General features: G+C 42.9%; 3 protein-coding genes across 3 annotated transcripts in view; 1 reads left to right on the top strand and 2 right to left on the bottom strand.

Annotated features, from left to right (window-relative positions):
• LOC310713404 (myelin P2 protein-like) overlaps positions 1 to 27,843 on the top strand; it is a 489,621-nt gene that overhangs the window by 452,684 nt on the left and 9,094 nt on the right. The window lies entirely within an intron of this gene.
• Positions 17 to 8,411, bottom strand: LOC310713397 (myelin P2 protein-like). The gene is made up of 4 exons (XM_083517486.1): positions 8,247 to 8,411; positions 6,625 to 6,797; positions 1,325 to 1,426; positions 17 to 272 (listed from the first exon to the last, which is right to left on the bottom strand). Exons 1-4 carry the CDS (start codon positions 8,317 to 8,319, stop codon positions 222 to 224), a joined length of 399 nt encoding a protein of 132 aa, XP_083373612.1. The 5' UTR covers positions 8,320 to 8,411; the 3' UTR covers positions 17 to 221.
• LOC310713402 (fatty acid-binding protein, adipocyte-like) lies at positions 16,722 to 23,342 on the bottom strand. Its single transcript, XM_083517494.1, has 4 exons — positions 22,756 to 23,342; positions 21,433 to 21,605; positions 20,733 to 20,834; positions 16,722 to 16,971 (listed from the first exon to the last, which is right to left on the bottom strand). Exons 1-4 carry the CDS (start codon positions 22,826 to 22,828, stop codon positions 16,921 to 16,923), a joined length of 399 nt encoding a protein of 132 aa, XP_083373620.1. The 5' UTR covers positions 22,829 to 23,342; the 3' UTR covers positions 16,722 to 16,920.

Raw genomic sequence — 27,843 nt, 5'->3', positions numbered from 1 at the left:
ATAATACATACATGGGTCGGATAGCAGTAAGCATTTATTGAATCGCAAATACTTCCACATTTGCTTACACAGCCGTTTCTAAATCTATGTTTACAGCTTAGTTGCTTATAGTAAAATGAATTGAGGGGGGAAAGGGCACGATGTTTAGCTCCACCGCTTCCCCACAGAAATAATGTGGATTGGACAAACTAGATTCAGTTGAGTAGGGGCTTGGAGATTCCTCACATCTTCTCATAGACTCTTGTGCAGGTGACACCTTTCATGGTGCATTCCTGAAAAATCAAAAATAACATTGGACATGTGGGTTACGATTGTATAAAGCCTAGTGAAATGACATTACATCAGGAGCGGAGAACCTGTGGTCTTCTAGATATTGCTGAACTACAACTCCCATCAGCCCCAGCAAGCATGCTCAATGGCCAGGGAACATGGTAGATGGAGTTCAGCAACATCTGGAGGGCCACAAGTTTCCCACCCTTGCATTACACTATCAACCAATGCTTGAAGATAATTACACATGGGAAGGAAAACAGTCCACCTGGGACTATTTTAACACTATCGAAACATCTTGACTAATTATAACTTGCACTATGTGGTGTGGCTAGTACCCAGTTTTTGCTTGTGCATACTTCTCTGTCCCACAATTGGCTTTGTACCGATCTTTCATCCCTAGCAGTTACTTGTGGGGCTTGCACACACCTCAAATCGAAACACACACCCCAGCCTTCCATGCAGTCATTTAAAAAATGCTGTTGTAAATACATTACATGCCGTCATGAAATACTTTTAATCCATAATGTGTATGGCAGATGGGGAACAATTTGGTTCCTTGCTTGGCTTCTGATCCCTGAGCACTGACAGATGGTTATGTGGTGGCAACTACTTGAAAACCTTAAGCCTGATTATGTTTAAGCCAAAGCCACATGCACAACCTTGAAACCCCTAACCTTCATCAAGGTTGGCATTTGCATTAAACTGGGCATACAAGTGGAGAAAAACAAGATGAAATCCAGCCATTCTTGAACCATTGCTAAATCTAATTCAAGTGTACTTTCCCCTTAGCTACAAAGTAGTTTTAAAACTGTGTAATCTGTTTTAAACAGGCCCTTGAAGTCTGCCCTTTCTAGAAATTATAACAGTGATTGGAGGCTTGCCATTTAAAACTGGCAAAAATGCCCTTCAAAAATGTTGGGCACAATCCTTCAAATCCCACTATTACAACGAGAAAGCTAATAACATGGTTATAGATTTCTCACTGAAATCAATGTGATTGAAAACTGCCTAGAATGGGTCCTGTATTATGTAATTTAAAACAGTAACTTACCACCACCATTTTCCCATCAACTAGTTTCCTCCTTATTGTTGATTCTTTGCCATTCCACTTCTGCATTTGAACCAATGCACCTTTTTCTAAGGTTACAACAGTCTGGAGAAACAAAGAGAAAAAATTAAAATGTGACTACTTTGTTTATTTTCTTCCTGCAAATATCAAGTCAAAGTTGGGATGCCATTTACAGGGAGTGGGGCAGCCATATACATCCTTGTTATTCAAGTAGCATTATATCTCAAGAGCACTTATTTCTTTCTAATAATCATCATAGTAGTAGTAGTAGTTGTTGTTGTTTTATTATATCCTTCTTGTAAATGAGGCTCCTGGTGATCTCTGTCCAAGCAACTGATTGGGCTGACACCTGTTTATGCTTTGCTGAAGCATAAGTTACATAGGTGGAGCCAGGACAGGAACAGGGGAGGTTGAAGGCATCTCTGATTTGAAGGACTGTCTGGTCCAAGTTCACTTTCAAGATAAAGAACCAGAAGAAAGGAAGAAAGGAAAGAAGTTGCTGATCAACAGTTAGTACCTCAAGAGCAGATTGAATGGGTGCACAGCTCACCTGGTGTCACTTGTTGTCTCAAGAGACAACGGAGTACGTCTCTGGGAGTGAAGTCAGATCACTGCATTAGCAGCATCAAAGTGACTTCCTTGGGGTGCAAGCCTGGGTAGTTGTACAGAGGTCCTCATCATTTCTATCTATAGCACATATAGAAACTGTCATCTTGACCATTGGATCCACTCTTGGTCTCATCCGCTCAATCTGCTTGAGCCTGTCTTCACATACAGGGGGAAGTCCCTAACTCACTGAGGATTTGAGACCCATTGGCCTTGGCCAGTCAAAGCCATTTCCTGGGGTGTGGCTGCTGTCTCATAGTAACAGCTTCTAGGAGCCACAGGTGAGAGCTGAGTGCAAGGTGGGGATCAAAGGTGGACAAACTACATCAAAAGGAGAATAATGTGCCCCCCCACTAGAGATACTAGCTGTCTCCTAGCACCCCATACACCCCCACTACGATGAGTGCACTGAATTCCTATTTAAATGTTAGTAATCAAGTTGTATTAAATACTTAGTCACACTTAGAGTAGATGCACTAAAATGAATGAACATAACTAACTTTGGTCTATGATGACGTTGACAACTATTTTTATTTTTAAAAAATGTTCTAGAAAGAAGAAATGCCAAGCTGAGTTTACTCTGAGAGAACTGAGTGTTGGACTTCGTAAGCTAACAGTGTTTTGGGGTGCTGGCTGTCTCCTGCAATATCTGATGTGATAGCGGAATACTTTGGTTGTCTGTTGGAGTGTTTGTGTTTCTCCAGTAGTGCTTGACCTGTATATTTGTAAATTGGCAGAACATATTACCAAAAAAAGAGGCCTCCAGTGATCTCTGACAGAGAAGGAAACCTGGGTAAGTGCTGTTCTCCTGGAAGGAACTTTTCATCCCTTGGCCCAGGAAGACTCCCCTATGTGAGTGCCTGAGGGCCCTGCTCTTGCCACTTACCATCTGGCCTGGGGCGGGGCCTGAAGCCTCACAAGGACTGCTTGCTGCTTGCTGCCTGCTGCCCAGGAGGTCTCCCCTGTGTGAGTGCCTGAGGGCCCTGCTCTTGCCACTTACCATCTGGCCTGGGGCGGGGCCTGAAGCCTCACAAGGACTGCTTGCTGCTTGCTGCCTGCTGCCCAGGAGGACTCCCCTGTGTGAGTGCCTGAGGGTCCCGCTCCTGCCACTTACCTGACAGGCCTCACTAGGACAGTTGCTGGAGTGTTTTTAAAAATTTCTTTTGAATTTTTTGTATGTGGGGGGTGAGGGTGGGGTGGATGTTTGGTTGGGCTTGGGGAATTTTTTTGATTTTGTTGTTTTTGTAATTTTTACAGTTTTTTGTATTGTTTTATTGGTTTTGTTTGTTTGTTTGTTTAAGGTGTTATTTTGTTCTTAAGGGGAGGGGTCAGGGCTGCCGGGGAGTGGGTCCCAGCCCACAAAATGGCTGGGGCATGTTCCACGGGGGGGGGTGCACTGGGACAACCGATCTCAGTGATCACGGGTAGGAGGAGGAGTTACGCTAAGATTAGACCATGTCATTACAGAGGGGGCAGGTTTAGTCGTTGTCTGAGGACTATTCCTGCCTCCGGGTCTGGTCCTGACTGGATGGATACTAGAATCAGCAAGGGATACCCACATGACCTGAAGGTGTTGCTATGCAATGCCAGGTCAATGATTCATAAGACCACTGCCATCCATGACTTGATCATGGATGGAGGATTTGACCTGGCATGTGTAACAGAGACTTGGTTGGATGAAGCACATGGGCCTGTCCTTGCCGCTGCTTGTCCACCAGGTTTCTCTTACGCACAGCAACCCAGGTCATGTGGGCGGGGAGGGGGGGTTGCAGTGATTTTTAGGAAGTCATTAGTTTGCACCAGGCGTCCTATTGGGAAGACCCAGTTTTCTGAGTGCATGTTCTGGAAGTTGGGCAATAGGGGTAGTACAGGATTCCTTTTGGTGTACCGACCTCCCCGCTGCACCAAGGATTCCCTGCCCGAGCTGCTTCAGGTCGTGGCAGGTGTTCTCCTGGAGACACCTAGTTTGGTCGTCCTAGGGGATTTTAACATCCATGCCGACACGACCTTACAAGGGGCTGCTCGGGACTTCGTGGAAAGCATGACCTCCATGGGGCTGTCCCTGAATAAGTCTGGCCCAACCCATAGCCGCAGACATGCCTTGGACCTGGTATTTACCTCTATGGATGTTGGTGATCTGACACTAAGTAAAAGCGAAACAAAAGAAGTGCCATGGTCAGATCACTTCCTGGTCCAACTGGACTTCTCTGCGACCCATCCCCTCTGCAGGGAGATGGGACCAATTCGGATGGTCCGCCCCCGCCACTTAATGGATCCAAATGGTTTCCAGAGAGTGGTAGGGGATGCTTTATCCCATGTTGATGGCCTTTCAGCTGATTCCCTAGTGGCCCACTGGAATTTGGAGTTAACCAGGGCTATTGACTGTTTGGCTCTGAAGCGCCCTCTCTGATTGCATGGAGCCCGGACAGCCCTGTGGTTTTCCACAGATCTGAGGGCAATGAAACAATCGTTGAGATGGCTAGAGCGCCGGTGGCGGATAACTCATTCCGAATCTGACTGGACACAGGTTAGAGCTCAACGTCGAGCCTACCAAGTGGCGATAGCGACGGCGAAGAAGAATTTCTTCACCGCCTCTATTGCATCTGCAGAAAACAGCAGCAGGAGACTTTTTCAGGAGGCACAGGTGGTTCACAATTTAGTGGAACCACCTTCAACATTGGGGCCCAGTACGGGCCACATGTTCTCCTGCAATGATTTTGCAAAGTTTTTTGCAGATAAAATCGCTCAGATTCGGGAAGAAGTAGACTCCACCGTGGGCCGGGGTGGGAGAGTGCTAGAGTCCTGTCTAGTCAAGTTGCGTGGGATCAATTCCAATCTGTTAGCTCCGAGGATGTGGACAGGCTGCTTGGATGAGTGAAGCCAACCACCTGTCTCCTGAATCCTTGCCCATCCTGGCTTATAAAAGCTAGCTGGGAAGGACTGGGCGATGGGCTTCATGGGGTGGTGAAAGCTTCCCTCCGTGAGGGAGCCTTCCCAGACCCACTGAAAGAGGCGGTTATTAAACCGCTTCTTAAAAAACCATCTTTAGATGCGGCCACGATGGCCAACTATCGCCCAGTCTCAAATCTTCCATTCTTGGGCAAGGTGATTGAGCGAGCGGTTGCTGAACAACTCCAGGCACGCCTGGAAGAAGTGGACCATTTGGATCCCTTCCAGTCGGGATTCAGGCCTCATCATGGGACTGAAACTGCCTTGGTCGCACTGGTTGATGATCTCCGGCGGGCTAGGGACAAAGGTGAGAGCTGTTTCCTAGTTCTGCTGGATCTCTCAGCGGCGTTTGATACCATCGACCATAACATCCTTCTGGACCGTCTTGAGGGGCTGGGAGCTGGGGGCACTGTCATACAGTGGTTCCGCTCCTTCCTCCTGGGCCGTGTTCAGAAAGTGGTGGTGGGGGATGAGTGTTCAGACCCCTGGGTTCTCACTTGTGGGGTGCCTCAGGGTTCTGTCCTCTCCCCCATGCTTTTCAACATTTACATGCAGCCGCTGGGATAGATCATCAGGAGGTTTGGGCTGGGTGTTCATCAATATGCAGATGATATCCAGCTCTACCTCTCTTTTAAATCAGAACCAGTGAAGGCGGTGAAGGTGCTGTGTGAGTGTCTGGAGGCGGTTGGAGGATGGATGGCGGCTAACAGATTGAGGTTGAATCCTGACAAGACAGAAGTACTGTTTTGGGGGGACAGGAGGCGGGCAGGTGTGGAGGATTCTCTGGTCCTGAATGGGGTAACTGTGCCCCTGAAGGACCAGGTGCGCAGCCTGGGAGTCATTTTGGACTCACAGCTGTCCATGGAGGCACAGGTCAAATCTGTGTCCAGGGCAGCTGTTTACCAGCTCCATCTGGTACGTAGGCTGAGACCCTATCTGCCTGCGGACTGTCTCACCAGAGTGGTGCATGCTCTGGTTATCTCCCGCTTGGACTACTGCAATGCGCTCTGCGTGGGGCTACCTTTGAAGGTGACTCGGAAACTACAACTAATCCAGAATGCGGCAACTAGACTGGTGACTGGGGGTGGCTGCCGAGACCATATAACACCAGTCTTGAAAGACCTACATTGGCTCCCAGTACATTTCCGAGCACAATTCAAAGCGTTGGTGCTGACCTTTAAAGCCCTAAACAGCCTCGGTCCAGTATACCTGAAGGAGCATCTCCACCCCCATCGTTCTGCCCGGACACTGAGGTCCAGCGCTGAGGGCCTTCTGGCAGTTCCCTCATTGCGAGAAGCAAAGCTACAGGGAACCAGGCAGAGGGCCTTCTCGGTAGTGGCACCCGCCCTGTGGAACGTCCTTCCAGCAGATGTCAAAGCGATAAACAACTACCTGACATTCAGAAGACATCTTAAGGCAGGTTCAGGGAAATTTTTAACGTGTGATATTTTAGTGTATTTTTGGTTTTTATGGAAGCTGCCCAGAGTGGCTGGGGAGGCCCAGCCAGATGGGCGGGGTATAAATAATAAATTATTATTATTATTATTATTATTATTATTATTATTATTATTATTATTATTATGGAGACTTGGAACAAGTGTAATGTTAACAAGTCCTGCGCTATCTGTATCCCACATATCAAGTTATCTTGGTTTCTGTCAAAACTGAACTGAAGACCTTACAGCACTGTTAAAAGGAAGAAAGTTGAGGTGGAAGCTATCTCTCACCTTTGTTTTCCTGTCATCTGCAGTGGTTTCTTGAAATTCTTGCCCCAACTTGAAAGTGATCTGTGTATTTTTGAAGGTGCTTTCAGTTCTGATTGTTACTTCATCACCCTTCATGCTGATGATGACTTTGGGTTTGGCCAAGCTGCCAAGTTTTCTGGTGGCCAACCCCACCCCTACAAACCAGATAAAGAACATTATACCCCATTGGGCATTGCATACGTTAAACATTCCCCGGCCTCCAAAATACATCTGAAAACTTTAAGTGAAAAAAAGGAATGTCAGCTGGAGAGAATTACAGTATTAGTGGAGAGTGGTACAATTATTGATTGCCCATGTTCTCCCCAAACTATATTTGAATAGGAAGATTATTAGGGATTAGCAAATTATCTTAAAGACAAAGGGGAACATCTGTCAACCACACTGCTGTGTTTAAATGCAAAAGTCAATATGACACAAAATGCAATACTGGATTGAATAGAAGACCAGTGAAGACAGGACTACCTTATATCACATATCCCCTATACACAGAAGCAATTCAGGCATAAATAAACAAGACTTGGTTTCTCTTTTGAGTACTCAGTATCTGAAGACTCACATCTGAATATGTGGACTAACTCCATTGATAAATAATGCATTTGAGGTGATATCAAGTGATCTCTGTGTAGTGCTTTTTGGGGGGTCTGTAATAGTTCATTCACAGATACAAATTATCCCTTAATGCTGCAATCTTGCATTCACTTACCAGGGGATAAGTCTTACTGAACTCATTGAACTTCTAAGTAGATGTGTTTAAGATTTCACTGTTAGTGCTGCAGGCATTTCTTGATGAATACATACATATGTATTAATCAGCCCTCCCCCAAAAATCGCCATTTAAGAAATGAAATTTTCATTGTGTATTTTAACTGTTTGAACTGCAACCTGGTAGTGTACTGCCTAACAAATGTACTGATCCTACAACATATCAAGTCAGCATTCTTGAAACTATATTAACATTTTAGGGCAATTCTCTCTTTATACACTACTATACACATTATTATTTTTTTGCAAATGATGCATTTTGTATGCTTTTTTCACTAATAAGTTTATAGACACATTGATCAAACATACACATCTTTGTATGCAGAACACGGCTACGTACTTGCATTACAAAATTCAGTTAAATGTGAATTCTGAAAGATAGCTGTGTTTTTGTTTTCATATTGTTTCGGAAAGTGCAAATTAGGTTGGTTCACCTTTGAATGCAAATGAAACAGAATTTCTTCCCCATCTGTAATTAAAAGAAACAAATCCTAAAAGAATATGGGACACTATACGATATCCAATATTTCTGCGGAAGGAAAACATAATTCATGATACAAAACTGGGCTCTGAAAAACACCAGGCCATCACTAACAGATGCAATTTCACAATATGCAAGACAACAATGAAAGGAAAGGACAGAATCTGAGCATGGTTAGTAAGACAGAAGAAATGAATAATTTCTCTTGTTCAGCTTCCTTTTCAAGATGCTTAAGAAAAAAGTTTAATGATCTGAGTGAAAAGCAATAGGTACCAAAAGAAGACATCACTGAAATGTACAGCGATGGCAGCAGTATACCAATATCCAAATCAAATCTCACCCAGTTCTTTCATGTAGTCATCAAAGTTTTCACTAGAGACAAGTTTCCAGCTTCCCACAAACTTGTTGCACATTATGCAGGGCTTGCTAGACAGTGTTTCCTTAGGAGAATGGAAGTGACAGGAAGAGTTCTCAGTAGGAGGCAGAAGGATTGTGTGAGCCACACGCATCTCAATGGCATCTTTTTAAGAGAGTCCCAGGATGTGTAGCGTTCAAGGCCACCCAATGCAAAGCGACAACGTCAGAGGCCAAACAATGGGCATTTTGTTCCAAGCAATTCATGCTGGTCCCAAGACTAGCAACATTGCGCCTGCCACCAACTCCTCCACTATTGTCATAAAGCAGAATAGTTAGGACTAGAACGTGATCTTGCTGTTATTATGCTGGAAGGAAGATCCGGCACAAAGCCACTGTGGAGAACAATATTTGGTTTTCAGGAGGGTGTTATGGGTATGACTAGCAGTTTGTGTGTTTTCAAGAGCAGAGCAGAGGCCTTTTGTTCAAGATGTAGAGAGTTTTGTGCTGGCCACAAGAAATAATTGGGAGTATGAAATGTTCTTTACACAGGGGAGTCGGGCCTACCATCCTTGAGGAGGCAGTAGTTTTACTACTTCTGAAAAACTCATTTCAAACGACATGGATTTAGACAACTCCCATCCACATGCTAACACACCCTTTTTGAGCAAGGTGATTGGAAGGGTAATAGTAGTCCAACTGTAACAGGACTTGGAGGATCCTGATTGCATCTATTACTGTTGAGTTCCAACCTGCCTTGGAGACTGACTCAGCCTTATTCACCCTGTTGGATGACCTTTATCAAGAGATAAAGGATATGTGAGTGACCCTATTACTCTTTCATTAACCTGGTATCATCCTGGACCATCTCATTGGGATGGGAGTTGGGGGCACAGTTATTCAATGGTTCTATTCGTACTTGCATGATACCTGACCAGAGAGTAGCATTGCAGGGAATGACAATGTCTACCAGCCCCCTGGAAAATATGCTATGGGGTCTGATAGTTCCAATCTTGTTCCTGATGTTGTTTAGCATCAAGGTGTTGGGTGAGATTTAGAGCAAGGTGTCTTTAGTGTACTTATTGTTAACACCCAACTATATTTCTCCATACAATTACACACACACACACACACACACACACACACACACACAAAATATGGTAGGAGACTAGGAATGCTATTCTCTTAAGATACATCTGTTCACAAGTATCAAAAATGGAGAGGAGTTTGAAAAAGGATAGTAAATTAACTTTTTTTTCATAGCCATTATTATTATTATTATTATTGCTTAATCCATGTATGTGGTTCTTTACTAAAAATGTGAGGGCGGATTCCCACCTTTAGAGCAGGTGTAGAGAACCTTTGGCCCTCCAGATGTTGCTGAATGACAACATCCATCATCCCCAGCAAACATAGCCAGTGGCCAGGGGTGATGGGAATTGTAGTTCCCTACGCCTGCCCTAGAAGCATCTAGATAGAGATACCAGGAGATACAGGATGTGATGGAAGAAGAAAAAATTAAGGTAGAGAAGCAGGGCAGGATGTCATCAAATATACGTGCTACTGAAAACTAGGAGTTGTTTTTTAAAATGATATTTATTACTTTTTCAACATTTTCAACACAACACTACAAACAAAAAAGAAAAGAGAAAAAACAATACAAATACAATACAAAAACGCTACATGGACTAACAAAACAAAGCAAAAACCAACAAAAACAATTTTAAAACACCTCAAACATTTTCAATATCTTATATTTCATTCACTTATTTCCAGCGACCTCCTCACACCTCCCTTTTTGTATTCCACTTCTATTAATTGTTTCAGCAATTCCTTTCCATCTTACTCTGTTTTCTATCCTATAATTATCTTAACACATTCTTGCCTTATTTTTCCTTTAATTTTCTATTAATCTATTTATACTTAAATCCTTATGACATTTCTACTAAAGCCATATAACTTCATTCCAACATTTTTCTAACATTCCTTAATTTTACAATATTTCTATAAATAGTATTTAAACTTTTTCCAATCTTCTTCCACTGACTCTTCTCCCTGGTCTCGGATCTTGCCAGTCATTTCTGACAATTCCATATAGTCCATCAACTTCGTCTGCCATTGTCCAACACTTCAGTGTTTTCAAGAAGCAGCCATTCTCTCAACCAGCAAAAAGCACAATGAAATTTAAAGGTCTGGCAGGGCAGGTCCACCTCCTTCTTTGGCATCCATCAATACCTTACGTTTTACTTGAGGCTTCCTGCCCTGCCAAACAACTCCAAAAACATCCCTCTGCCACCTCCTGAAACAATCCATCCCATCCAAAGCTTGCAATGTTTGAAACAAAAGCAACATCCCCAGCAACACAGCAGCCCTCATCCCCACCACAGTAACTCGGCCCAACAGTAACAACTTCTGATTTGTCCATATTTCCAAATCCCCTCTTCAATCCAACATCCTTCACAGTTATCCTTAAACAGATTCACATTTTTGGCGGTCGTACTAACCCCCAAATACCTCTCTTTCTCAACCGATGTTAGTCCTGTCGCCTCCTGAAACTCTGTCAAGCTTTCCTTTTCCAGTTCAGATAGGGCTCTGGTCCTCAAATTCATCTTTTCTTCTTTATGTTCAATCATAACGAATGTCAGCTTATGTTCATCAGGTTGTCTTTGTATGGATGGGACTCTCCTCTCCAGTTGTATTGCTTTAGATTCAGCAGCAAGGGTTTTTTCCCTGACTTCATCTGCAGTTTGCCGTATCAGAGTAGATTCCTGTGTCAGTTTCTGGGTGGTTTCTGAATTGGTATTCACCTTTTGTCCCAAGTTATTTAAACTTTCTACGATTAAGTCAATTTCAATATTTGCCGCATCCATTTTCACATTTATCACGTCTGTTTTCTTGTGAAGTTGTTCCAGCGAATCGTTTATTTTCAATAATGCAGCCACTAAGGCCTCTTCTGTCAACATCCCATCTGTTTTTTCCTTTCCGTTTGCCATAACACTTAAGATATTCAAGGTCAATTCCAAAGTCTCACACTTTTTTATCTTGCAGCTGGAAATTCCCCTAGCCCAGCTCCTGTAAAGTAACCAATTTCAAAAGCTTCCACTAGGGGAAAACAGTTTCTGTTTGTATCAGTCAGTATGTCCTCTTTTAAACACAGTTTCAATAATCCAAAGTTAGTTTCAATTTTCAGTTACTTTCCTCCTTTTTTTGAAAACAACCAGAGACAGTAGAAACAATGTATTCTCTTGTTTAGCTACCTGTCAATGAACATTCTAAACGCTGTCAATGGACATTCCAAAAAACATCAATCCTGCTAGCAGCCCGTTTCCAGGGTCAGAGCGGCGGTATTTTAACTCTCTTAACTCTCTCCTACAGGCATATTCAGTCCACCACTTCCCCCCCTCTTCTCCTGTCTCCAAAAGGGGGAGGGGGTTAGTTCTTTACCAATGGAAATTTAGTCTTTTACAAAAGGCTTTCCAAGACTTTAGCTTGCAGCCTCCTTGCTTCAGTTTATCTACAAAAGGGGGAGGCGGACTTCCTGTATTGAACCTCCCCGTTTCGATGCCAGATTAAACGTTTAAAAATCCAATTCTTCCCAATTCAGCTCTACTCACGGGTAATAACTTTAGAGTCAAATTGTCCACATGAAAAAGTCAGTGCTCTCCGACAACAGCTATGTGGCTTCGCTCCGTGGAAGAAGCAGACGATTCGAAGCACCACGCCACTCACCCCACATCGCTCCAGATCCCCGAAACCGGGTTTCCCCGCAAGTAGGGGAGGTGCAAAAAGTGCCCACCGAATCCCACGTTCACAGGCTTCTCCCGCCTGTGATTTTTACGGGTCTCCGCCTTCACCGTGGCGGTACAGACCCAAATTCCCACGGGGCAAATTCCTCCCGATCAGAGGAATTCCGCCATTGCTGGAGGCACCAACCCGGAAGTCTCCTGAAAACTAGGAGTTTTGATCAGATAATCCAGAAAGAGTGTGGAACTCACAGCCTGGTGAGTCTGTTGATGGTGGTAGCCAATTTGTGGAGTGAGGTAGCAGCCACCATGGTTGAGGAAGAAGGGCAATTTTTGTGTGAGATCTCAGTGTAGACCTGTGAAATCTCGGGATAGGGTAGTACAGTGGTACCTCGGATTACATACGCTTCAGGTTACATACGCTTCAGGTTACAGACTCTGCTAACCCAGAAATAGTGCTTTAGGTTAAGAACTTTGCTTCAAGATAAGAACAGAAATCATGCTCCAGGGGCGCGGCAGCAGCAGGAGGCCCCATTAGCTAAAGTGGTGCTTCAGGTTAAGAACAGTTTCAGGTTAAGAACAGACCTCCGGAACGAATTAAGTACTTAACCCGAGGTACCACTGTACCTATTTTTAAAACACAGGTTGCCATCTTGCCCAACCTCCTTCCTCCTTAAGTGAAAGAGGGGAAACTTTTCTAGCCCTTCCATTCCTAGTTTAGAGACTCTGAGGAGTGCAGTAGCTACTGGTTAACAGGGCCAGAAAGGCATTTTACTCCCAACCACAGCTGGTATTAGGTTAAGGGGTTTTCACCTTTCATTCAGTAGGTAGCAACTGTTAGGCATCTCATCTCCATTGGGAAGGGTAGAAGTTTAAAGGTGGGGGAACCCTGAAGGGGTCATGAAAGGTGAACAGCCCCTGCCCCTAGCTTGGGTGGGTCAGGCTGTCCAGTAGCTATCGCAAGATACCAGTGGTCCAAGTTGCATAGTTATCTGCCATGCTGGGTCACTGATGCCAATTAATGACCAGTGGGTGCCCTGACAGGCATGTGATATGATGGCAGGACAGCAGGTTGAAAGTCCTTTAGCCTACAGATCCTAACCCAATGCCAGCCCCACCCATGTCTGTCAGTCAATAAAGTTGTGGCCAAGTTTTCATCCATACATATCTCTTGGTCTTTATTGTTTTGCACCCATACTTGGCCATGGCAGGGGCTGCCAGGGTGACTGCCCCACAAAAACTGCAGTGTAGGTGAACACCTTTGTTTCAAGCAGCTCCAATAATCTTTGTATTGAATCACAAAGACAATCAAGGTGTGGAGAATATTCCTGACTACAAAGGTGAAAGTAATGGTTGTTTAATAGTAAGGAAGGTGTCTACAGCCTCATTGTGACCCAAAGTTACTCGATTTTCAATTATTGTTCTTGTGGTGCAGAGTGATAGCTTAAGAAAAAGAGTGACAAATAGGCAAAACTTCATGCAATTTCTTTGTAGGCTATAAGTAGCAGAACTCAAATGAAAGCAAGATCTGGCACACCACAGAGTCATCTGTTGCGATGAGTAATGTAGGGGAAAGGACAAGCAGATTATTATTACCACATAGCCTGAGTTTATGAAAGCAATAAGCCTGTCAAGATAATCTGGAGCCTCTTGACCTCACATGTAGGTCAAGTGATTCAGCAGGGCAAATCTTTCGAAATATGCTGATAGACATGGTCTTGCTACTTGCATGTGAAAAGTTGGTTGCATCTCTGGCTCACCATCATTCAGGAATACTAAAAGCAAGACACAGAAAATTTTATGGGGCAGTTTTTGACCCTAAGCTGACGTCCAATGTATCTTGAGACATGAGAATGTCCCAAACGAAAGCATCAGGAGAAGAACACTTTAATCTGCTTCACTTGGTTTTAAAATGGAAGCTAAGAAACCAACACAGATAGTCTTAGGGGGTGTTTTTCTGCCCCAAACTGAATTCAAGGTGCCTCAGCTTGCTAAATTATTCCAGAATAAATCACATGTAATCTGTCAGGAAAAGGGCCTTATCTGCTTCTCTTTCTTGAAAAATGGCATGGGATAGGTGAAAACTGATAAAATTGAACAATCTGAAAATATTAATTCATATCTGAGGTTGAACAATTTAATTTGGGGTGGTGCAGGGGAAGGGAATCAATTATCCAAGACCAGTGTTCAAATCCTCACATCACATGGTCATGAAGCTCATTGCGTGCCCTTGAGTCAGTCACTGCCTCTCAGCCTAATTTACCTCACAGGGTTGTTGTGGGGATTCAGTGAGGAGGGGGAGAAGCATGTATGCCACACTGACCTCCTTGGAGGAAAAGATGGGCTATAAACACAATAAGAAATACAAAATCCATGTGCCACAATCATTTTGTAATGTATGGCTAAGACCTAAAGGTAAAGCTTCCCCAGAATTCTCTCCTTGTGCATCATGTAATATAAGAATCAAATGAAGATGAAATGAGATCCTGGGAGATATGAGAGAATGGGAAATGTAAGGTTTCTAAACTCTACAAGACTTTTTGCATGTTAATAATGAGATCATTTCATTTGAACAACTAAGAGAGAGACTGTTACCTTTTGTTCCTCAAAGGTTTAAGTATTTTCAGATAAGGCAACCCATACATTCTTTAAAAAGAAAGTATGGAGCCTTTGGAAGTTGTCAAAAATAAAAATTATAATAAATGAGCCAGTTGGAAAAGGAAAGGTGGGTACAATCTGTAGACTATATTCATTATTGGCTTTGGTTTAAAGATAGGAAAATGTGAACTCATGTTAATTTTTTTATATATACATATATGTGTGTGTGTATGGGGTTTTTTGTAATAAATGTTAGTAACGGATTAAATAAATAAATGGGGGTGTCTTAATTGCTTAGAACATCTTTTTACTCAGTATGTGAACTTTGTGTGAAGTACCATACCCACAAAACCTCACCACAAAACCAGCTCATTTGTAAGATTCTGTTGGTTTTCTTGGGATGCGTTTTGCCTCAGGTACTTTTTGTTTTTGTAAATGATAAGTCACTGAAATTTAGGAACAGTGTTTCCTACTGCAGAGGAACCAATAAATGAGAAGTAGGTCTGCTTCTGTGTAAGTTCTGCCACGAAAATGCAGCCAGGGTGGATTACAACCTTGTGCAACTATCTACCATCCAATCTGAAGTCTTCCTTTAGTGGGAAAAAGCTCTAATAATAACTGACTGGGCAGACTATACTGAGCCTCCAATCCACTAAAGATTCCTTAACAGCACAATCCAATGCTGTGTCTACTTAAAAGTAAACCTCATTGAATTCCACAGGACTTACTTCCAGGTAAGCAGGCACAGGCCTACAGCTTCATGCATGGAGTAGGAGACTTCACTGCCTAATGTTTGGGGAGCAATTGTGTATCTGATAGGATATGGCACTGAATCCAGCCTTCACACTGAGAGTTAAGCAAACTGTGCTTCTTCTGCCTGCGTACACATGAGGCTGGCTCATGTCAGACTACTGAACCCTTGAAGCCAGTTGCATATTCTGAGTCACATCAACTTTCAGGCACAAGTCCTTCCCATCCATTCCCAACATCCCTTTAATTGGGGAGATGCCAGGGATCATCGCTGCAACTCTTAGGTGTCTGCTCAGCCCCTGAGCTAAAGCCCCACCCTTCTAGATGAGCTGCTCAGATTAAATGTGTGGGAGAGCATTTTGATGAGGACAATGTAGTGCGGATGTGACAGAAAAGTTCCATGCACAAATGGCAATGGGGAAAGCAAACAAAATGGAGTTAATTGCAACATTTCCTCCCCAACCCAGTGCTGGATGACTTGGTAAGATTCATTATTGTGTCAAGAGAGATACCTGCATATTTGTGCATGAAGTACCGGTATATATTGCCCATGCACACTGCTGCCAAATGTCCATCAGAGGAGTGAAGCTCAGTGGCTGAGGATCTGCTTTGTATGCAGACACAGTGGTACCTCGGGTTACATACGCTTCAGGTTACATATGCTTCAGGTTACAGACTCCGCTAACCCAGAAATAGTACCTCGGGTTAAGAACTTTGCTTCAGGATGAGAACAGAAATCGTGCTCCGGCGGCACAGCAGCAGCAGGAGGCCCCATTAGCTAAAGTGGTGCTTCAGGATAAGAACAGTTTCAGGTTAAGAACAGACCTCTGGAACAAATTAAGTACTTAACCCGAGGTACCACTGTAGTCCTAAATTCAATCCCTGGCATCACCTGGTAGGGCTGGGACAGAATCCTGCCTGAAACCCTGAAACCCTGCAGAGGCACTGCCACTGGGTATAAGATCAGGGTTTCCCAAACTTGGGTCTCCAGCTGTTTTTGGACTATAATTTCCATCATCCCTGACCAGTGGTCCTGCTAGCTAGGGATGATGGGAGTTGTAGTCCAAAAACAGCTGGAGACCCAAGTTTAGGAAACCCTGGTATAGACAATACCCAGCTAGACAGACCAGTGTTCAGACTTCCTATGACAGCTGACTGAGCATCCATGCAGGTCCCACACCAAGGAAGGTCAGAACCTTCTGCTGTAGAACAGAAATGGCTGTTCTAGATGCCAGGTTTTTGCTACTATTTTAAGGGGGGATTAATGAAGCTTGGGCAGATCCCACAGAAAGAATTCTGAAATCTCACTTTGGATATATTCCTTATTCGGCTTCCATACAGAATCTGACCGCAAGGAAACAGCAACATTGTTTCTTTATCATTAAGCACTTTATTGAATAGTCACCATACTTTTAGGTTGAATACTGTATACAGGTTCTTTGGAATGGTTCTATCAATAACATATCAGTTCTTTGAAGTAAGCAACTGCCTTGTGGGACTCTGCATCCCGAACCAGCTAACTCTTCTGCTTCTGTGTCCCACTAACCACACAGGGGAAGGAGTCTATCTTCATGCTTTCTCATACACTCTGGTGCAGACAACGTTGTTCATTTCACACTCCTAGGAGGTAAAAGACAGGAGAATCAGTACATCACAAAATCCATTCTTTTCATACAAGCAACTTCAAACAAGTTGCTCAAGTGTTCAATTGTTCAAATATATAATTGTTGAAGTGAAAAGTTTCAAGATTTACAAGAATGCCAACAGTTGAGTAAGCAGTCTGACTTTAGCTAAGACAGCAGTATTAATTGTTTTATTACTTGCCCTTCACCAAAAGATCCCAGGACAAGTGTCAGCATTAAAAAACCACAGTAAGAAACCCCAAACCCATAACCTTAAAATCATAATCCATAACACACATTACAGGTAGAATACCAAACTCAGTTCTTAATGGCACAGGTAAAGAGGTTCATCTTCAGCAACCAACATTTGTTGTTAAAAGATTGTGCCAAACGCATCTCTGTGGTGAAGGAGTTCCACATTTTGAGGGCCATTGCCAAGAGGACTCTCTCACAGGTTGTCACCCCCCTAAACCTTTGAGAGTAGCAAAAACTCCAGGAGGGCTTTCTCTGCTTATCTTAATCTGTTGCTGCTCTTTCAGACATTTGAGGCCAAAGTTTTAGGGCTTTAAACACTAACACAAACATCTTGAAGTAGGCTTGGAGGAGAATAGGCAACCACTACAGATGCTTCACTGCAAGTTCTGCAGCACTTACAGCTTTTAAGGGGAATCCCACATAAATCAACTTGAAATGGTCTAATCTGGGGGTTATCAGAGTATGGAGCATCTCCTGTTCACATCCCTTATGGTGTTTGTAAATGCAGGAGGACCAGAACTAGATTACTAGAGAACAAGCCTCCATTCAGATGCAGCCACAGTAGTACGAGAGATGCTTCTGCAAGTCACAAGTCAGAGTTGTTGACAAAATGACACAGCAAAATGGGCCTGGCCCAAATCACATGATCGTTCACACCACCAACCGGCAACCTCACTGGTGACCACTGTTACATCATTCACAAGCATCTTACAGCTGTGCACATATTTGTATACATGGCAGCAGCTTCCATGCCCCCACATATAAAGGGAGCCTTGTTCTGGTGAATGTCAAATGCTGAACACAACAAGTGATTTTGTGGGGAACCAACTTAACATTCCAAATGCAGGTGGGAAGTCAGTACTCACTAAGAGATCATTCTGGATTTAAAGTGCTTGTTCTAAACCTTAAGCATGGGGTCAGGCCAGAACCCCAGAAAATCCAAAGCTTTTCCTGAGCCCCAGTAGCTTGCTTCTCACCAACAGATTTCCATGGGCCCCCAAAATTAGATTCTCCATCCCCCAATAACCTCAAACCCTGAAGAAGAATGATGTATAACTGATTGTCATGCAGAGGCAGAATAAGCCACAGTAAATTGTTTTTATGCCTCAATGACTTCTAAGCTGCACTAGTTTAATATACTCGCTGTCAGACGTCCCAAAATGCAGTCTAGAAAATTCCAGCAGCTTCAAAAGTGCAGCCACTAATTTGTTGCCCAATAGATTATTGACAACACACCTCTCCCGACATATTTTGGGACTCAATTCAAAGCACAGTTTTAGAGCTGTAAAGCTTTGGAGGTCTGGGTCCTGGTATTCTACGTTTGTTATCACTAGTGCTTTTGAGTATGTTCCTAATAAAAGGCAAAATATAGAGAACAGAGTTGATGGGGAACTTGTGGCCCTTCTGATTTCAGCAACAGTGTGAGATTGTGGGAACTGTAGTCAAACAACATCTGGAGGACCCACAGCTTCCAAACCTCTGATAGAGATTTGGAGAGAAGAGCGTGTGTCCTGGAAGATAATTTTGATTCTTTTTCGGTGCAAAAAAGAGATACACCCTGACAGAAGAGAAGCTAGGCAGAGAGGTGCCCAGATTTCCCTGTACCTTAATGCTGACTGGCAGTATCAACCACTGTTTCATCCAATTACCTGGCGTCTCCCTTAATCTGTGAACTATGCCTACGGCTGGTAGTCTACATGCATGGACATGTGCAGAGTTCAGTAAGTTTGGCTAGATCTGACAACTGGCACAACAGCCAAAGAAACTTGGAGGTAAGTTCACGCCTGCAAGCTGGTCAACCCGCTTATGTGTCTGTGGGATTCCTCTTGCAGAAAGTCTTAGACAGCACCCTTGTAGCACCTTTGAAGTAACTGCCATTAATACTTGATGTCCCCCGCCCCTGAGATCCTACACATTGGGGTGGCAAGCAGGGAGCTATTTGTCTACTCATTGTAAACCATTATTAGGAAGAACAACACACCTTTCACCCTAAGGTCCCAGGGCAGGTTACAACAATTAAACCCCAGTATTAAAAACTGTCATCAGTTTGTTTATAAAACCTGTGTTCTGCCAATTGCAGAGATGGTTTGAAACCATGTAGGTACTGGCCACGGAATATGTCCCTTTACTCAACAGGATGGATTTTATAAGCCCATCAATTAGTGCCAAATTTATTGCCCGTCCTTCTCCAGTAGGTCCCAAGGCAAGTTACAGCGCTATAAAATTCAGTATTAAAAACAATTAAAACAAATTACAGTCATTTGGACAGGGTGGGTCCTGAAAGCACACATCTCACATTTCAAAAGCCAGGCTAAATAGGTGCATCATGAGCATCTGCCGAAAGCTGTGTAGCGAAGGTTCCAGATGCACCTCTCTGTGAGGTGGGAATTTCACAACTCAGGGCCTACCACACATCCCAGGCTTATGAAGGGGGTGGAACTACCAAGAGGGCTCCCTCTGCTTATCTTAATATCCAAGATGGTGTGTAGGGAAGGAAGCAGCCTCTCAGATATTTTGAGCATAAGTAGTTATGGGCTTTAAATAGTATTGTGAGTGCCTTGGATTGGGCCCAGAATACAACTGGCCACTAATGAAACTGTTTCAAAATGGTTTGTTTCTTTTTTGAAAATTCCAAGTAAACCCCAGCCAGTAATCTGGCTGCTGCATTTCGGACCATTTGAAGTTTCTGTGTTGTCTTCAAGGGCAGCCCCACCTAGAGCACACTGCAGTAATCCAATCTGGAAGTTACGCAGTAGCTGGCAACAGGAACTCCCTCAATTTCTAGTGCCTTCCAACAACCTTCATACCTACCTTTTCCATCTGACCCTATGTCTATACACTTGCAAAAATGGTATTCAGAACATTACCTTCATCATCAAAGACCATTTAAGCCCACTGATTCCAATTAACATGTATTCTTAACAATATCACCGAGTCAATAGCACTTTGAAATGGGATTGAGTGATGCCCTTGAACCAGCCTTCCCCCACCCGATGTCTTGGACTACTGTTCCCATCAGCCCCAGTTATCACGGCCATGCTGACTGGGGCTGATATGAGTTGCAATCCAAACATTTGCAGCTGCCTTAAACCATAGCAGCATATTGTTCGATTTAAAGTTTGTCCCGAGTGAATTTTAGCTGTTTCCCGTTCCTGTTTCCTTAGGTTCAAATGCAAGGAAATGCTGGATCAGATTATGTACCATGGCTCTCATAAAATGAGAAACACCATGTTTACAGATATATTGTCCAAATACGAATGCCTGCAAGGAGCAGCCATCAAAGCGTGCTGTTTTGATGTAAAAAAATTGTTTGAGCAATTGCATTCCATGCCCCCTTAAAAGTAATTTCTGTACCTATTAAGCTTTTCTGTCACCATGCATGGCATGTAGTATAGATTGCATCGTTGCTTCCATTTTTATCTCTCCCTTTCATTAGTGGTAGCGCATAATTTTGCCATTTCTACTGTCACATTGCACTATAGATACAAGAGAAAAAGAACTCACCACAACCAGCTTTCCATCTTCTATTTTTCTTTTTATTGTGGTCTCTTTGCCATCCCATTTCTGCACCTGATTGAGTGACCCATTGTCTAATGTTACAATGCTCTGCCAAGAAAAGAGTGGATATCTGGTTAGTGGATCCAAAATCATGTTAAACTGTGGTTAAGAAGCTTATTTTTGGTTTCGCCCAATGCATGAACTGGCAAACCATGGAGTGATTGCAAAAGCACACATCTCCAGAAGCTAAACCAGGGGTAGCCAAGGTCTACCCTCCAGATAAAGCTTTTTGCTTGGCTGGATAGAAAGTAGAGATATGTAAATAAGGGGAGAGAGAGTATGTGGTTGGAATGTAGCCCACTAGACAAAAATCAGCACCATCTCCAGTGCTCTGCCCACTCTTCCATTGGACCCTGCCAACCCCTAGAACATGGCCCCCAAACAGTCGTTGACAAGAGAATGTGGCCCTCAGGATAAGAAATGTTCCCCATCCATGGCCTTGGAAGTGTATACCAAAGGTTCCCATGACCATTAACTACTGCTTGATACCTTGGGCAAACTCTTCCTCCACATTCAGATGGAAAAATCAGTCCATCCAAGTCTGATATTTCAGTTCCACTCCGCCTCCCACACCACACTTCAAGTGATATCCATCCTGCACAACCAAGACTCGGATCAAATAAATTAAGAAAACAGCAGGACATACCTTTACTTTCCTGTCATCTGCTGTGGTCTCATCAAACGGTTCCCCCAGTTTGAAGGAAATCTCAGTGTTCTTTAAACTGCTCTCTGTTTTGATGGTTATAACATCTCCGTTGCAACTGATGATCACATTGGGCTTGGCAACACCAGCCAACTTCCTGGTGGGAAAGCCCACGCCTAGAAGCCAAATGAAACACTGTTAAGCTCTCAGCGTAAGCTGCTGGGGGTCTGAAGATCAAGGCAGTTAACTAGTCAGGGCAGTGGGACATCCCAAGCTAGGTCCTGCAGGATAACTAAGGAAAGAGTGAGGACTGAATGTGTTTACTGCTCATAAAATACCAGTTGAGCTCAGAAATGGGGGGGGGGGGCTGAAGACTGAACAGGGGCAGGGGAGAATAGAACTGATGGAGAACAGGATGAAAATCACATCTGGGTACATAGGATAGAGGAAAACCACCTCATTGGATGGATATATCATTTCTGAGAAGTTACTTTCAAATGAACCCCAAAATGGACAGAGAAATCAAAGAGCATTGTAGCTAAACTGGCTACCAGTACATCAATATCCCCCTACCCATGAAGAACCACCCCCCAGACCATTGGGGGCTGAGCATGTCCAGCGGGCACCGTTTAAAAGCAAGCAGAAGGGAGGGGAAACACCACAGATTAGCTGGTTCATGAAGAGAAGCACTCCACACTGAAATATTTTGTTGGCAAGCGGCACTTATGGCTTTTCTTTCTAAATATCCCGCTGCTAAAATAGTGGCAACACTATTCAGGTAGCTATCAGTTCAGCAACATGATTAAATGGTAATGAGTAAAAAGGATTTCAATAAGTTTTTAAAAAATGGCCTAGCACTATAAACACTTTAAGTAGATTTTTTGAATAGTCCCGTGTTACAGACTTTTTTCTACTACTAGTTAAAAAACAGAAAAATTAACAGATAAAAATGGTACCCTTGTAGCCTTTGTGTGGAAAATGGGCTGAGCTTACAATAGGTCTTACTACTTAATAAGCTTCTTTAGGATTACAATGCAATTTACTTGGAAATCATTCAAAATAACAATGTGGCACCTGCTTAATAAGCATGCATAGGATTATGCAACAACAACTTGATTCGAGTTACAGCATTCCATCCTGACTCTCACTTTATTAAAGAAGTCTAAATCCAGTAAACTCAGCAACTTAATATTAAATCCAGAACTATATACTTACAGAACAGCAGCTGATAATTTGTTTTTTAGTTATCAATGTGGCTGGGGGAAAAGTATTTTCACACATAAAAAAACTAAAGCAAACCCACAAAAAATATTGCTTCCTACTTACCAAGTTCTTTCATATAGTCATCAAATTTTTCAGTGGAAACAAGCTTCCAAGTTCCCAAAAATTGTTCACACATGGTGTAGGATTAACTAAGTCTCCTGAGGAACTTCTTACAGGTTTAACTAAGCACCACAAAGAGCACAGCACCTCTACTATACAGCCAGATGATGACTTTAAAAAGAAACCCTGAGCATGTGACCCTCAAAAGATTAGCCAATGGTAACAGAGACTCTCAAGGACTCCAATTACCAGAGTTTCTTCCTTTCTCAGTGGGTCATAGTACTATTAGTCACTGCAATATAAATCACTGTATTGTCAGCACTTAATTATTGTGCTTGAGTGTCTGTGGCAATTTCTGCTGTTGCATCCTAATTACTTTTCCTGGTTGGGGAGGAAATATTGTAACCTTTATTCTGCATTGATTTAGTAATGACTCCTCTCCACCACAAGATTACACACTCACAATTACTAACAGAGGAATCCTGTGCATGGTTCATTCAGAAGATAGTGAGGCCCACAGTGCTATCTTCTTCCATGACTCAGCAGCATAGAAATACTTGAGTTGTCTCAAATGGTGCGTGCCAAAACTTTAAATGCATGGTGGTAGAAGAGCTGCTTTAGTTGCTCTCGGGTAGGTGGATCAAAGACTGTGATCTTCAAAGCTGCTCAGATGTGGCAGCTTGGATAATCAAAAGATTCTTATTACAATATCATGTAAATGTTATGGGAGCGATTTTTGAATCAGAGTGGCTATGAGAAAATGAATGCAATCAACTCTCATGTCACACTGATTCACATTACAGTCCTGTGCGTGTCTATTCAAAAGGAAGACCGAATTCAGCTCAGAGGGATTTACTCCTTAATAAGTGTGTACAGGATTGCAGCCTTAGCTACTAAAGTCCATAGGCCCACTCATGGGTGAGTAGAAGTGCACTCATACAGCTAGACCCTGTGCATTCTTACTCTAAACTTTGTCCCACTGAATTTTTAGCATGGTACTTACTGCACAGTAAGTGTGTGCATAGAACTGGAAGCTTAAACTGGCTTGTCTCCTTTAATTCACACTCAGTTCACACTCAGAACAGATCTGGTGAAATCAATGGACAAATCAAACGTGTCACTGATCAGGATTTATGCCAGTCATAGGCAAACTTGGCCCTCCAGATGTTTTGGGACTACAAGTCCCATCATACCTCGCTAACAGGACCAGTGATCAGGGATGATGGGACTTGTAGTCTCAAAACATCTGGAGGGCTGAGTTTGCCTATGCCTGATTTATGCTGTTATGGACAAATGCAAATAGAAAAGGAAAGGAAGAATTGTTCTTGCTAGGGATGGGCAAAACTGTAATTTGGTTCCTCTCAATTTCTCATTTTTCCAAACCTACATGATTTTGCCAAATATGCATGCTTTGGCATGCAATTTCCCCTAATATAGATTTTTGTGTTATTTCCCCTAATAAATGCATTTTTATAGTATATGATTTTATTTTATTTTTGGTACACAATACTGGGCTGAAGAACTGCACTGCAAAATCTGTAAATTTCAAAGGATGTCTGTGTTTTGGTTTGCACATTGTTTTGGAACATGCAAGTTAGGTAGCTTCTCCTTTATATGTGAACAGAATCTTGGAGAAGCCAGTTCCAGAGTTTGACGATGTGCTGATTGAAGCAGTCCTTGCTTTTGTCTTAGCGGCACCCTTAACGAAGTACAGTGCCTTGGATTCTTTAGGGAAATCCACGCTTGTTGAAATAGTTTCACAGTGCTTTCAGTGTATAGCACTGATGTTGCTTTACATCAACAGAGAGAACTTTGAGGCCGCCTAACAATATTAATCAACCTTTCACTCATTTTTGAAAGGAATCAGTCTTTTTTTTGAACTTTGTTCCTTCTTTTCCTCCCTCTCGCTGGCTCCTAGCTTTGACTCTTGCTTCTTTACCCATTTAAGAGGGGAAATGAGTTTTCAGTTATACAGCTGGGCTTTTATAGAGGGAAATTATTCTATTATTCTTTGTGACAAGCAGCTCTTGTTTATGTGGCCCTTGGGAGAGCCTTACAGGAGTAGGGTTCTGATTTTTCTTTTTTCTTGGCAGGACTCCAGTGAATTTATCAGCTTCATGACGGGAAGAAAGCTTTTCTCATCATGAAGGCTGTGTACACACTACACATTTTAAAGCACCAAAAAAACCCCCAAAGAATCCTGGGAGCTGTAGTTTGTTAAGAGTGCTGGGAAGTGTATCTCTGTGGGGGTAAACAAACTGCAGTTCCCAGAAAGCACAGTCAGGGTGGTCAGATAAACACTTCACACATGAGGTCACGAGTTGCACATTTTCTTTATGTGATAAGGGTTGCACATACAGCTCCTCCATGTAAGCAGATCATAGAATCATAGAGTTGGAAGGAACCCTGAGGTTCACAATTCAAAGTGTTAGTGCTGACTTTTAAAGGCCTAAACGGCCTCAGCCCAGTATACCTGAAGGCGTGTCTCCACCTTCATTATTCAGCCCGGACATTGAGGTTCAGCTCCTAGGGCCTTCTGGCGGTTCCCTTACTGCGAGAAGTGATGCTACAGGGAACCAGGCAGAGGGCCTTCTCAGTAGTGGAAAGCCTTCCCATCAGATGTCAAGGAAATAAGCAACTATCTGACTTTTAGAAGACAACTGAAGGCAGCCCTGTTTAGGGAAATTTTAAATGTTTGATGTTTTATCGCTTTATTATTATTATTATTATTCTGTTGGGCGCCGCCCAGGGTGACTGGGGAAACCCAGCCCGTTGGGTGGGGTATTATTATTAATAATAATAGATCTAGTTCAACCCCTGCAATACAGGAATATGCAGCTGTCACATAAAAGGATCAAATCTGAAACCTTGACGTTATCAGCACCATGCTCTAATCAGCTGAGTTATTCAGGAGCTTCACACATGTATTTTGGCAGACAATGTGTGCCAAGTATGCAGATGGTGGGCACATGATTGCCACATGTATTGCCAGTGTAGGCATGGTGGCAACAGAGGGGGCTAGCCCACACAGCCCTCTCCCATCATTATTTGAATATAAACTACCCCAGTTGTAATGGGCAGAACTTACCAATTCTGCCTCTTCTATGCTTTCCTAACATTCAGGCAGTGGTGACTGAAGCTCAAGGACTTCAGTTTATGGTATTTCATATAGGGCAGCTGTTGGAAAGGTCTTGTCCTTTCTGCCTTCCAGAATCTACCACTGCGCAACATCAGTCACAACCCAGCTACTAATGCACATGAAAGTAATTTATGAGTCAAAAGTTGAACTCAGTGCTTTATGCAGGTACATAAACCTAGCTTGGCATGGACTGGGAGTAGGTGGCAAAGTCATGCCACAATGTTCCAGACATCTAAACAGGCGTTGCAAAGATTGCTTCCTGGGAAACAAGTTTGCTGGGCAAACCAGGCTCCTGCTTGCTCCTTAAAATGGTAGGCTGGAGTCATACTCATCTTGAAGCTCTGTAGCAACTCTTGTTGTTGTTTTGTTGTTATGTTGTTTCAGGACTGATGGTTTTCTTGGACTTAATCTGAACTGAGGCTGATTTCAGGCATGATTTGCAGCTAAGCTTTGCTAATACAATGACAAAGATTTTTAAGAGTTCTAAAAACTCTGCTAGTCAATGTCCTGTTGAATATTATTCTAAAAAATATAACTAATCGTTCTGTAAGAACTGACATTAAACCGCCTACAGCTCAGAAAAAGGAACTTCACAAAGTTTGACCTTCATCTTGGAAAAATTGATAAACAGCAGGAATACACTGGAGACGTAAACAAGACATTTTCTGCTTAGACTGGAGATACATTACAACACAAACTCAGGTGTTTCCTTTTTCCTGGCTATGAGGATTTCTATCCTACAGCTGCTTTGTATTTGACGTTCCTGCTTTTAATTACAAGTAATTAGGAAGGGCAACATTGTTGCAGGCTTCCTCTTGAACAGTTCAGCAAATGAGTTAGATTGCCTTTGCTACTGCAAGATGGTTGCCAGTCTAGCTTAAAGTTGACAGAAACTTTATAGTACAGAGACACCACAGGAGATCAAACTACCAAATACAGTATGCAACTTTCATTGGTATCATTTTACAATGAGGCAGATATTGCAAATATCAGATGCAAACAAATGGGTGATAAAAGGAGTTGAAGTTTCCTTGTTCTAACTGACCCTCTCCTTTTTTCAACTTTATACACAGTAGTAGGCAGAAATTCAACAGTGGCATGAAGTATTCCCACAGCATGGAGAAAGGTAACAGCCACAAGGGACACTGTAATAGCTAAGTCATTGCTGGTGTTAAAAAGGTTTGTTTGGACTGTTTTGTGTCAAATGGATAGCTTTTTACATCAACACTGCATCAGTTGTGCATCCAAACTTGGCCTGCTTCTTAAATGAATGCAAGAATGTTTTTAGTAAAGCAGGTTTTCCAGCTACTCAAATTCCCCATCAGACACTCCACATTAATAATTAGAAGAAGAAGCTGAACTAACATAAAGGGTGTTCTGCTCCTTGCTTACACCCTGTATCTGTGGCAATTTCTCCATAATAGTCAGTGCTTATTTACTATACAGTGAAGATTCATTTATGATTCTGCCTTAGTTCATTAACTAACAGGCACAAAAAGGTGGACTTTGAGACTATTTACAAAGATGTGAAAAGTGCTACCTGCCCAAAGATGTAGGTGAAGAAGAGAATGTTCTGGCCCAAAAGATGATGGTGCTTTCACATACGGTAGTTTAGGCAGTTTGGTTTTAAGCATTCTGCCCTATATTTGTGTACATGTGGTCCCTGACATTGGGCCATAATCCCCACCCCCTGCCCATTTTTCCAATTGCCAATTGCTTTCTAACTGCACATTTTTCCAGCTCTAAATTTTGCATCCAATTGCACAGTGGAAGTTATTTTCTCTTTCATTTATTCTGCTTTGACCTAAGTGTAATCATCGTGGTTTCCTTCTGTGGAAATGCAAAGGTCTTTCCTGGCTGGTAAGGAGCAGTAATGACCATTTTATCTCTCACAACTTTCTTATTAACCTTCAATACTTCCAGAGCAACTTTCTCTGCTAATGCATGTATTA

The sequence above is a fragment of the Podarcis liolepis genome (assembly GCF_965112155.1).
Source record: "Podarcis liolepis genome assembly, chromosome: 8".
Lineage (NCBI taxonomy): Eukaryota > Metazoa > Chordata > Lepidosauria > Squamata > Lacertidae > Podarcis > Podarcis liolepis.
Note: the sequence above shows the minus strand (reverse complement) of the source record. Positions and strands in the feature narration are given on the sequence as shown.